Below are 12,687 nucleotides of genomic sequence, written 5' to 3' on the forward strand. Positions count from 1 at the left end.
GTGAGAGGGTGAGCAAAAACCAACAGAAGTTGCATGCAGCCTGCACTTTTACTTTGGCAAGGGGAGGGGGACTCTGAGGCCTCGGCAGCTCTGGACATAGGGGCAAGTGGAGGATCTACACTGCTTGCAGGCACCCAGAACAGTTTGCTGATTCCTGAATTCAGGAGGCACTTTCTGTAATCAGGCCAAAATTGTACGACTGCCCTGCCTGTGTTTGGCTCCTCCAGAGAGCCATTTCCTTTGAGTGAGAGGTGGATAGTACGAGGGGGATGAGGTAAGGAACCAGAGTTAATCTCAGAAATGGAATGTGTTTGTGGTTATTCTTCAGGTGGGTTCCCAAGCTTTCTCTGGGGGACACTCAGGCATCACTTTCAGTCTGACTCATCCAATCCGACCCCAGGTTACAATTACTGAGGGCAACCAGATGTCCTCACTGCAGCCATGCCTCGGGGCCTTGACTCAGGAAGCTCCAAAACATGCGTGAGGAGCTGAGCCCTCCTTCAGCTCATGGGAACATGACCGAGAGGCCACTGTGCACGGGATACAGCAGAAAAGCTTCTTTATCACCTTTGTCCCGGGAAAAGATTGACATCTATTCCCCTTCATGTAAACCCCTCACCCTTTCATCATTCATAGCTGTCCAACATTTTTATCCTGATTCCACCTAGAAAATATTTAGGAAGTAGAGATGGCGGAGAGAGGGAGGAGAGGTAGGGAACATGCTGTGATTTGCTGTCAAGTCCAGTCAAAGAGAAATGAGGTAAAGCTTTGCTCTGAACCAGGTCAATTTTCACTAATTCTTCATTACATCCATTTATTCCGTCAGCGAGAATTTATCAAATAATCCTCTAGGTGCCACACACCAGATTTGGTTCTGGGAATTCAGAGAAAATGTGCCAAGGACTCTGTTCCCACAGAACTCCTGGTCTAGTAGGGGAAGACAAGTGCGTAAACAAACAGGTATAAACAATTTGATCTTTGCTCTGACAGAGGTGTGTATCAAGGACAAGTAGAACAGAGAAGCAATGCTAAGACTATTTTGGGGAGTTAGAAAAGGCTCTTCTTTAAGAAAAGAGTGAACTGTGAGCATCCCAGGTGACTTGGAGGGGTCCTTCCATGGGAAGGAGATAACACATGCGAAGGCATAGAGGTGAGAGGCAGCTTGACTTCTAAATTATACCCCTGCCTTGTGGCTCGGCCTAGAGCTGCTAATATTTTAGTCCCTAATCTTTCCTCCACTACTTAACACTGGAGCCAGCATAAAGGCTGGTGGACAGGGGAGCTTTCAACAAGATGTGTGGGATTTCATTTCAGAAGACAGAATGATAAGCTGATGACAGGGCCTCACATTTTCTATTACCCCTGGTGGGTTGGCAACATTCAACATCTTGCCCCAAATAATCCACTCCTGGAAGGGCCCGAGTCAGCTTCTGTCTTGGCTCCAAGCAGACACATTGGCTGGGATGCTCAATGATGGTTTCTTTCAACTGTAGATGGGTCTACAGTTGAAAGAAACCACCCACCCAGAATCAGGATATGAGTCCTCAAAGCTGTGTCTGGTCTTTACGGCCCGCCCAGGCACCATCACACACACCAAGGTCTTGTCCGTTGTCTGGGCTAGTATACCAAGGAGGGCTGTGGGTGGCTAGTACAACGGGAGTCATGGAGGGAGAAGGAAATGCATATGACTGACATACCTGCACTTCCTGGCTTTCCAGTGACATTATTTGGTGGCAATGGTTTTCTTCGAGGGGGTGTAGGTCTAGGTGGCAAGGGTGGACGGCGAGTGCCTGGAATTGTGGCTAAGAGATTATATGACAGATAAAGTTGCCGTAAGGATTCGCTCTATAAAAATCACAGGCTTTAAAAAATTATAACGTTTGGTAAGTAGTAACCGAATGGCATAGATTCTATAGAAAAGTGCTAAGTAATTTCCGATATTTTTCTAAAGTAATGATTGTAATGTACTCAGGAATAATGAAGCACATTAGTATATAAAAACATCCTCTGGTTATAGATAAACATGTATAGGTATACCTGCCTTTTGAAAGACTGTGTAGATGTATAGAATTTAACATCTTTAGTTTCCCACATAGTCTCAGCAATAGCATTTTTGAGTTTCATTATCTGCAATTGCCTTTGATTTTGAGACTACAATTCTTATACCATTTTAGCTTTAAATTGTTAAAGTGTATAATTTCTCCGTTAGCGGGTGATCCACCTCACCCCCAAACTCTATGATGTAATTATAACTAAACGAACACTTTCAGAACTTAAACCATTACAACCAAGGAGCCCTGATGGCAGAAGCTAGAAACCCATAGAGAGCAGGGTCATCGTCAGGGCTGTGCAGCACACAAGGGCAGCTGGCACAGGTGAGTAAGTGGGAACCAAAGTTTAACACCCACTCTGCTCATCCACCCACATGCCTTGGTACAAAGCTGCCAGCCCAGAGGAAGGATACATTGTGGTAAATGGTTTACCTAAAGGATGGAGGGAAGAGGCAACATTCAAAAATTGCACAAGGTGCCTACTTTGCACTGAGGCTGGTAAGGCTAGGGGTGCCTGGAGCAGTCTACCTTAACCCAGATTTTCTTTTAAGTCGGTGTTATAGCTTTCTTTGCATAATATATGTTGGTTTAAAAATCTTCATATACAGCCCGGTGTGGCTCGGTGATTGAACCTTGAACCAGGAGGTCACAGTTCGATTCCTGATCAGGGCACATGCCTGGTTTGTGGGCTTGATCCCCAGTAGGGGGTGTGCTGGAGGCAGCCCATTGATGATTCTCTCTCATCCTTGATGTTTCTATGTCTCTCTCCCTCTCTCTTAAATCAATAAAAAAAATTCATTAAATTTTTTTTAAACTTCATGTACAACTGACAATCCAGGAAAATGCCCTGTGTCTTTAAGTTCTTCTTAGGAGACCAAAAAGTATGTGTGCATGTGCGTGCATGTGTGCGGGGAGTGACCGGTGCTGACAGAATTTAGATCTGTAGCCCCAACATTAATACACCAGAGTAGGTTTCACAGTATCCTTTCAAAAAGCACAGAGTTCTTATTCAATGCCAAGATTTTCCAAGTCACCAGCTACATAATTTTGGCCTAAAATGTAGAGCATAGTCATAAATTAGAAACATAAATCATTTCAGGCCAAAGGATATTGTAATAAATGACACAAGAGCAAAACTTGAACATGAGGAAGACTAGAACCCACAGTGACTCACCAGCATCTGTGCATTATGGCCCTTCAGGACATTAGACAAAGTAATTATTCAATTGGTACCCATTAGAGGTTCTTATTAATGTTTAATTTGTACACAGAGCATTTTCATTCTCCCAAAGATAAGATGTTTGAATGCTTTCCTAGTAATCCCCATGTACTGCTAGCATGGCTCTGATGCTTTGGGGGCCGCGAGGACACTGCTGCTTTTGCTGCAACAAATGATACTGCAGTTACTGCCTACGGTCCAGCACGGAGCTGAGTAAGGGAGTCAGCATCCTATCCCTTACCTGGTTTTTTTGTGAAGTGGGTAGAGTCCATGGACACATTTCTACCAGCGCCCGATGGCTTTGGTGGTTGCTTGACCCCTATGAGCAGAGATAAGAAAAGGGAATAAATAAATATATAGCACAAATGTGTTAAATGTTCTTATTAACGGAAACTGGGTAGAGTCTCAGTGATAACATGCATTCTTTTTATTTATTTATTTAGTTAATCCTCACCTGCGGATATTTTTCTATTGATTTTTAGGGAGAGTGAAAAAGAGAGAGGGAAAGACAGAGAGAAACATCGATGTGAGAGAAACACATCAATTAGTTGCCTCCAGCATGAGCCCTGACCAGAGCCTGGCCTGGGAGGAGCCTGCAACCGAGGTACGTGCCCTTGACTGGAATCGAACCCGGGATTCTCTATCCACTGAGTTGAACCAGCTAGGGTACAGCATGCATTCTTTACAGAGCAGGGGCACTGGTGATTTAGGGCCAGGCATTTTAATTGGCTTCTCCCATCTTCATATAGAAGAAATTCAAAGGGCTACCTTCATTGGTTGTGGTATTTTCTCTGAAGAGTTAACACTTGATTGTGGACTGTGGTTTCTGTCTTGATTTTCCATGTTGTCTGCACAGCCTTCCTGGGTGGTACTGCCTCACCAGGGGGATCTCATCTACAGTAATTGGCCATTCTTTCCCAACATTCATGGACACATTTTGTGGTTTTGAAAAAATTTCCTCCAACCGTTCTATCCCCATAAAAAAAAAACCCTTAAAATTCCAATGTGTTTGGGTTTATACTTAATGGATTGACTTTTAAAATATTTCTGGAGAGGACTTGGCTATCAGACTGGGTAGGCCACAAACTGGATCTGTGCCTTTGAAATTTGTAAATTAATCCCTAGTACTCCAAATTGCTATTTGAAAGAAACTGATCTGAAAATTACTTTGTGTGATATTTGAACTTCTAAACTTCTCAAACACAATCTGGTGGTTATTACTCAAATGATGAGTAATCATTTAGATGAACTCAGCCATTCATCTAAATACCCAGGCTTGAAGTTTAGGTTTCATCCTTTTAAAGTTATTATTATTCTTTTCTTTTTAAAGAATAGTTATTGATTTTTATTGAGAGAGGGAGAGAGAGAAACATCGATGTGAGAGCATAACATCAATTGCATGCCCCCTACTAGGGATCGAGCCTGCAAACCGGGCACGTGCCTTGACCTGGAATCAAACCAGCAACCTTTTGGTGCACAGGAAGACGCCCAACCAACTGAGCCACAAAGGCCAGAGTTATTATTTGTTTATATTATAAAATAATCTTCCCTGACATGGCTGACAGTCTTCACTAAGAAAGGATAGAAACATATTTTTAGATTTAAAAAGTATCACATTAGATATAATGATTCATTCTAAAAGAAGAGTCCATACTCTCAGGATTCTACAATAATTCACATAGTATAAAATGAGAACATTTAATTAACATACTAGTTAGTACATTAACAGTGACAAACACAACCAAAATCATAAATTAAACATACAACTTTGCTTGCCAAAAATTAGATGATGTTCCCCATTAACTTATGAAATTATTAATTATAACTACTGCAATAGAAATTAGCATAATTAGTATTAATGTTATAATTAACATTATATACTACCATTATTATAATTTTAATATTATAATAATGATTAACATTAATTTATGAACCCAAATATTATAATTCATACTCTCTGCTGCTTGAATAAAAGATAACATGTGAAATATTAGTGAAAGCTTATATGGAGTCATGAATTAATTACTGCTAATTTGCGGTAGGAAAAAAATGTTTCTGGGGTCAATGACTATTTTGTGGCTAACCCTACAGGCATGGTGGAAACAAATGGCTCATTAATTTTCATCCTGTGCTCCGCTGTCAGTGGTAATGGGCCAGGGAAATGACTCATGTGGGTGGTTGCTCTGGGCACGGCATAGGGAAATGGAAAACACTTCCATCTGTGTCACTGGGATGCCCTGGCTCGGTGAGATTTGGTTTACCACTATTGTTCAGGGTAAAATAGGTATCATATACTGTAGAAGGCTAGTAGGCTGTGTGTGCCTTCCCTATACTTCCTCATAGCCTTTTCTCCAAAATGTTCTACCCTTTAAAAAATCAAAGTATTTTGATTTGATACTGTGCAAGTACTTTACATGGTCAATACCTGATTTGATCCTTCTAAACCTTCTGGGTGGGAGATATCACCCAGCTCCCACAGATGAGGAAACCCAAGGCAAGAGGAGATTCAGCAGATGACCAAGGACTCACAGCTGGAAGTGGTGGGATTCAGATCCACATGTGCCTGGCTCTTAAGCCAATCTCTTAAGCCCTAAGCAGGATTGTACAGAATACTATCTTTCTCTTGTCATTTTTATTCTTCTCTTATTCCTCATAATGACTCTGAGTGACTTCAGCCCTAGAATCCTATACTCTGTCTTTGGGTGTTTTAAAGTGCCACCACTGTGTGAGGGCTACATGGTCAGGACTGGCATGCCTGTATCATCCAGCCATGCCCCTGGTGTGCGGGACTCAGGATAATATAATACAAGGCTGATGGCAGATACCACCATGCACATGCCATATCTACCAGCCATGAGCTGGTGAACTGGAGATCTAGGAGAGAATCCAAAATTCTGCAGGATTACTTTATGAGTAAGACCATAGATATAAACTGGCTTCTTTTCTAAGTAAGGGAGCAATCAGCAGAAACCAGCCATTTCCTATCACTTTCTGTAAAGGTAGAGAAGGAGCATCATATTGTGACGATCCTTAAATGTAAATACCCAAATCAGGAAAGCGTCAGCGGATAAACTGGACTTCGGCTAGCCTGTAAAACACATAAAAGCGAGTGGTAGACGAAACCATTGGCACATTCCCGTGAAAGGCAGCCATGGGGCTCAGGGAAAGAGCACTGAGGACCAGAGACTGGCCTTGCCTCCACCTCGCTGTGGTTTGCACATGAGCTAGGCAGCAGTGTGAGCTCAGAAGTAGCAGACCAGTGAACTTCTGTTTCCCTGAAGCAGAGGAGAGCAGGTGAAGGCCAAAGGGAGCTGAGAGGAAATGGGAGGGAAAGGAAGAAGCCAGTAAGAGAGACACTGCAGAGAAAGAATTCTCAGGAGCTGGTTCATCATCAGCCACTGTGGCCCAGTCTGTGATGTGAATTCTTTCCCCTCAGGCAGGATTAATCCACACATTTCCTAAAGTGCAGAGTTGTCTTCGGAAACACTAACACTTGAGTCTCATTCACTATGAGCTCCCGATGGCCAAACAGGAGTTCTCCAACATTTTCTGGATTTACACAGTTCACCTCTTAGGAATTTATTGTCAAAAATAAAGTAATGATTCGGGTATTTTTAACCATGGTAACAAAAAAAATTGTCAAAGAAACATCGTAAACTAGACATCAATTTCCAAAATGTATCAGAGACTCTATTTCCTTTAACCATAAAGGCGTGGTGTTTATGGATAATTGCTCTCCTCATCCTTGTCTCCAAATCTTAGCACCTAGCTAAAAAGTCAGGGGTGATGAGCCAGCAGACTGGAAGATTTAGCCACAGCTCAAACACATTCCTTAGATGTAAATACACAAATCAAAAAAGGAGTCTGGGATTTGGTTGTCAAGCAAACTCGATGTGGGGGCAGTGAAGTGCACCTCATCAGGATGTAGAAAAAGGAGTCTGGGGTTCAAGTATGGAACGTATCTGCCAAATTACATGTGCCAAGGTGGTTTCCAAATTACACTTCACCTAGCACTTAGTGGGCCTTCAATAAATGTTGGTTGGATGAAATAATAGCTGCACAACTCAGCAGCTTTCTTCGGTAGGGAGAAAGTTGAAAGCCTGCCTAGCACAGGGTTGGAAATCATTTTGCCAAGGGTCAGGTAGTAAATATTGTCAGCTTTAAGGGCCATATGTCTCCGTCACAACTATTCAACTCTGCCAGAGAAAGCAAGCTATGTTTCAATAACGCTTTATTTACAAAAGTAAACAGTGAGTTGAAGTTGGCCTGTGGGGCTCTAGTTTATGAGATCTAACGCATGCTTGTTGCATCTCTGAAGTTGGTTATAATATGTAGAACACATAAGTTAAGCTGAGACACAGCTCTAGAAGCCATGAAAAAAGAGATGCAGAGATGGTGACCGACCTAAAACTTCAACCTCTTATAGGCTGCTTCCTAACTTTGAGGTGGAGAAATATTTATGCATATAGGTATGGAATGTACATAAAGCAGGATAAAAATATGTAATTGTAAGATAAGATACTTGGCTCAATATGGCTTAAAGATTTCTGGGGTTTATGCAATCATTGCAAAATTATTAGAGAGGCCCAAATAATCAAAGGTTGATAGTTTTGAGGCCTTAGAATCTTGCTTCTTTAGTCTTCTAAGGGCACAACCTTAAGAGATCTAAGACCATGAAGAATATGTCCTATAAATCCTAAACACTTCATTTATCAACTGATTTTATTTTATTATAAAGTATCTGGGCTGCAAACTTCAGCAAGGAAAACTATAGAAAAATGTATGTGAGATGGATATTAAAGATAAACATTCTGGGCAAGATGTGAAGGTTGGATAAGGAAGCAGTTGACACAGAAATGCTGTCTCATTAAGACTCAATGGAGGTTAGAAGTGAATGTGGATGAGAAAATGGGACTGGGTCAGAGAAGAAAATAAACTTAATGTGAATACCTGCATTTCTGGAAACAAATCAGATCAAAATGATGCAGAATCAAAGAAAGGTAAACTCATGTAAACCTATAACTTGGAGAGAATATATTTTAAACATTCTTTTTCTTACCAATTTTTTATTCCCTAGGTAAATAGTTTGAGAGCTGTTAAATTTTCCTTTCATAAGATGCTAAATAATGTTGTCTGTGATTCCCAGTTTTTATACTGCATACTTCTTTTCTTAACCTTAGTGCACTGGCTACATACGCCTCTACTATTTTCAAAAGAAGTGATAAAAATAGAAGCCCTTGCTTATGTTCTTGATGTTAGGAGAAAAATATTTTACTTTCACTATTAAGTATAATGTTAACTGTAGATTTTTCACAGATGCCCTTTATCAGTGAGGAAAATTTTTTCAAGTCCTAGTTTTCTGATTTTTCATCATGAATAAATTTTGAAGTTTGTCTAATGATGTTTTTTTTTGTATTTATTGAGATGATCATTTTTCTCCTTTGTTCTGTTAATGTAGAAGATTACACTAATTTGTTTGAATGTTGAGCCAACCTTGTATTGCTGAGGTAAAGGTCATTTGGTTGTTATGTGTTATTGTAGTTGACATGGAAATGTGTCACCCAGATATTGAGAGGTTGACCTTGAAGGAGCTGACAGTTGGATGCTATCTGCTGACCTCACTCCCTGCAGGTGGGCAGCAAGTGTTTCCCTGAAGGAAAATTCCAATAGACAGATATTAGAACACAGAATAGATGTAACACAATTTGGTTGAGGGTGGAGGTGGACCAAGGATAAGGGGAAAAGTGAGCTCAGCTTTGTCTACCTATGCCTACCAGCCCCTTTCTACCAGCAACCAGCTAATTAGATTGAAAAAGCCCTGATAAGAGATTATGTAATGCTAAATTACATGAGTTATTACTACATAGTTGACTTCATCTATACAAGAGGGTAATATACGTCAGTTTGTGTTATAAGTGGCTCTGAGAAAATGTTTCTATTGTTGATAAACTAAAATGTAATGACTCTGTTTTTCCCTCTGAAGAACAATGAGCACTTTCCTAGTGATAATCAATGCTTGATTGTACTGAAGGTTGAAGGCTTTCAAGTTTGATCATAGCTAGTTGTTCTTCCATTTACTTTGTTGATATAAGTGCTTTCTTCTATTTTTACTTAGACAAACTTGAGAGAATTACTTTGAATATTAAGAAGTTGGCTCTGTTTAGAGCCAGATTGTTCATGTCAAGTGAGAAACTATGCATTGCCTAATCTCACTGTTGTGAAGAATAAAAGGAGCAGCTAAGCACAAATAGGAATCAGAACTGTTTCTTACTTTTCACGAGTCAGGAACTTATAGCAATTGTCTCATTACTTGGATTTCAGGGAAGTTAATTCCTAGAACTTCAGACACTATAATAACCTAGTACAAAAAAGACATTCTAAAACAAATCTAAATGATTTTTATACTGAATATCTCCAGGTATTATTTATATCTCTTTCTCATTAGGAAACCATCATGGGTTGATTAAATATATATCATTAAATAATCATTTTCATGCTTTTTTACATAAACAAGCACAAATTTTGTACTAATTTAAAAAATATTGCCCTAACAGGTTTGCTCAGTAGTTAAAGCTTTGGTCTGCAGACCTAAGGGTCTTAGGCTTGATTATGGTCAAGGGCATGTACCTTGGTTGCAGGCTTGATCCCTGACCCTGGTCAGGGCACTTGAGGGAGGCAACTAATCATTGTGTCTCTCTCACATCAATGTTTCTTTCTGTCTCTCCCCCTCCCTTACATTCTCTCTAAAAATCAATAGAGAAAATAACATATCCTCAGGTGAGAAGTAACAAAATATATATATATACATGTATGTATAGATATATATATATATATACATATTAATAAATATATATTACAAAGAAATGATGCCATCCCATATTAAGTAATCAAAACTATCATTTATGCACTTAGTGAGTTGGGTGTTTGAACTTTTATCAGATCATTGTCCTAGTTATCTGTATGATGCCTAGTGCTATAGATGTGACTAAATTAATGTCATTTAATCAAACAGTATAATTTGGAAACATTAATCCTATATAATAAAGAGGTAATATGCAAATTGGCCCTCATGCCCTCACAAGATGGCTGCCCCCATGTCATTACAAGATGGCCGCCCCATGTCATCACAAGATGGCTTCATCCACGTTGTCGCAAGATGGCTGGCAGAGGAGGACAGTTGGGGGTGATCAGGTCTGCACGGGAGGGCAGTTGGAGGCAATCGGGCCGGCAGGGGAGCAGTTAGGCATCAATCAGGCCGGAAGTGGTTAGGGGGTGATCAGGCTGGCAGGCCAAAGCGGGTTAGGAGCAGTCAGGCAGGCAGGCAGGTGAGTGGTTAGGAGCCAGCAGTCCTGGATTGTGAGAGGGATGTCCAACTGTCAGTTTAGGCCCGATCCCTGTGGCCTAAACTGGCAGTTGGACAACCCCCGAGGGGTCCCAGATTGGAGAGAGTGCGGGCTGGGCTGAGGGACACCCCCCCCCCAGTGCACGAATTTTGTGCACCAGGCTTCTAGTATTACTATAACAAGGGTGATCAATTGCCAATTCCCCTTCTTATTTAAATATTATAATCAAGATTTCTAACAGATTTAAGTCTCTTAAAAGTTATAATGGTATTTGTGAAATTATAAAGTTGAAAACCAAATGATTTCAGTCTCAAAGACCAAGCCTGTGTATAGGACTTACTTTGAAATGAAGGAAAACAGCTATTTTGATATTTTAATTCAATAATTCATATTAATCAGAATCTTTTGAAGAATCAAGCCTATGTATGGTAGCTAATTTAGTGAACTGGGTTTAGAAAAATGATAAATTATTCTTTAATTTTTCAGAGACATAGGATGTTTTGATTTTGGAATGCATTACAATTTTCAATTCCTTAAGCTAGGAACTTCCAAAACTAGTAAAAAAGAAATTGAAGTGAGAATTCAACAAAACTATAAAAATTGAATGAAAACACTTATAGTTTTGGCAGCATCAAAAGAAAATAAATTTGTGATCATTACCTGTTCCCATTTCATTCCCTTTGGGCATCCCACTGGGTTTGAGTCTAGTAGGTCTTGTAGTTGTTTTATTCAGAACTATAATAAAGTGGGAAAGAAATAGTTCAGACATTTTCTTATAATAATTTGTAGCCAAGGAAAACAAAACTTCCCAGAGAACTGTAAATCATTTAACCAAGCAATAAAAAAATGATGGCTAACCAAAAATTATTGTTCAGAATATAGAAACCACAATTCTGGTATAAAAATCATAGGCTTGTATTTGCAAATAGAAACCTGGGTTTGTACTCTAATGTGATCACTGGGCTTGAAAAAAATAACTGGCAAAGAAATTCATATTTCTAAATGGGAAATATATTTCTTCATTTATAAGCACTAGCTATGTTCCAAAAATGAACTGAAGAACAATTAGGACTACCTACGCTAATGAAAAAAATAAACCTTGAAGTGTATTTACTTGTCAAGGCCTTAATTCATAACTCATAAGTTGATGGTCCTTTTGCAGGATTATCAGATGCTCCTTGATAATCCTGGTACAAGTCCATCATTGAACACAAAACTATAATAAAAGCATTCTTTCCTGCTCTGTTGACAGCCATAGCATTATCAAAACTTTAAGAGGTCACCTGTCTTATCCTTTGCTTAGAAGGCTCTTTAAAGAAAAGAACTAAATATACCATGGTTAAGAGAGTAACCATTGGACCCTGATTGCTTGACTCTGAATCTACTTCCTATCTCTTCTTCTGTCTTAGCTTCCTCAACTCTACCTAACAGGACACAAGGAAAATTCTCAGTCAATGTTAGCCATTAGTGCTACTATTCATTATTTTGTAGAAATACTTCATCCTCAACACCAGTTCTCAACAGCTATCATGATACAAAAGTTACATGGAGGCATACTTGTTTATAAAAGACTTCTGTGCCTAATGCATTTAGGATTTGGAGGATTACTCTAAAACTTATTGGCTTTCCATAAACCAAAGAATAGAAAAAATTATTTGTTCTTTCTTCCATGTGCCTGGAGAGATGTTAACTAAGAACATTAATTTATAAGTCGGTTTCATAATTTATAAATTCAAGAAGACTTTTAGAAACACAGTAGAAAAAGGGTAGAAAACACCATGTTTGGTCTAACTTGTACTTTAGCATAGAAGTTATTTACATGGCTCAAATCAACCCCTCCAGTTAACTCTTCCCTAACAAACTCCAGTAAGGTAAATCCTAGAACCTCTGAGAATTTAGTAAATTTAAAGTATTTTCTAATGTTTAATTATTACTTTATTTTTACTGGTTAAAACCTGAAAAATGATGTGCTTTTTTTTTTATCATCAGAAGGAATAAAGTAAAAATATTCTCCCAGAACAAGAGCCTTTTATACTGAAGAGATGATCTTTTCTTAAAAGATAAATAATATTTG

The 12,687-nt window shown here is 39.4% G+C and overlaps 1 protein-coding gene across 2 annotated transcripts in view; it reads right to left on the bottom strand.

Annotated features, from left to right (window-relative positions):
• The window catches only part of ABI3BP (ABI family member 3 binding protein), a 256,673-nt gene that overhangs the window by 43,607 nt on the left and 200,379 nt on the right, over positions 1–12,687 (bottom strand). Inside the window, exons 37-39 of one of the 2 annotated variants that reach the window (XM_054714048.1) lie at positions 11,274–11,348; positions 3,512–3,589; positions 1,698–1,790 (exon numbers count right to left, since the gene is read on the bottom strand). In XM_054714048.1, coding sequence (XP_054570023.1) covers positions 1,698–1,790; positions 3,512–3,589; positions 11,274–11,348 — 246 coding nt within the window. The remainder of the gene's footprint in view (positions 1–1,697; positions 1,791–3,511; positions 3,590–11,273; positions 11,349–12,687) is intronic. The other variant, XM_054714049.1, reaches the window with a different exon arrangement.

The sequence above is a fragment of the Eptesicus fuscus genome, chromosome 3 (genome assembly GCF_027574615.1).
Source record: "Eptesicus fuscus isolate TK198812 chromosome 3, DD_ASM_mEF_20220401, whole genome shotgun sequence".
Classification (NCBI taxonomy): Eukaryota; Metazoa; Chordata; class Mammalia; order Chiroptera; family Vespertilionidae; genus Eptesicus; species Eptesicus fuscus.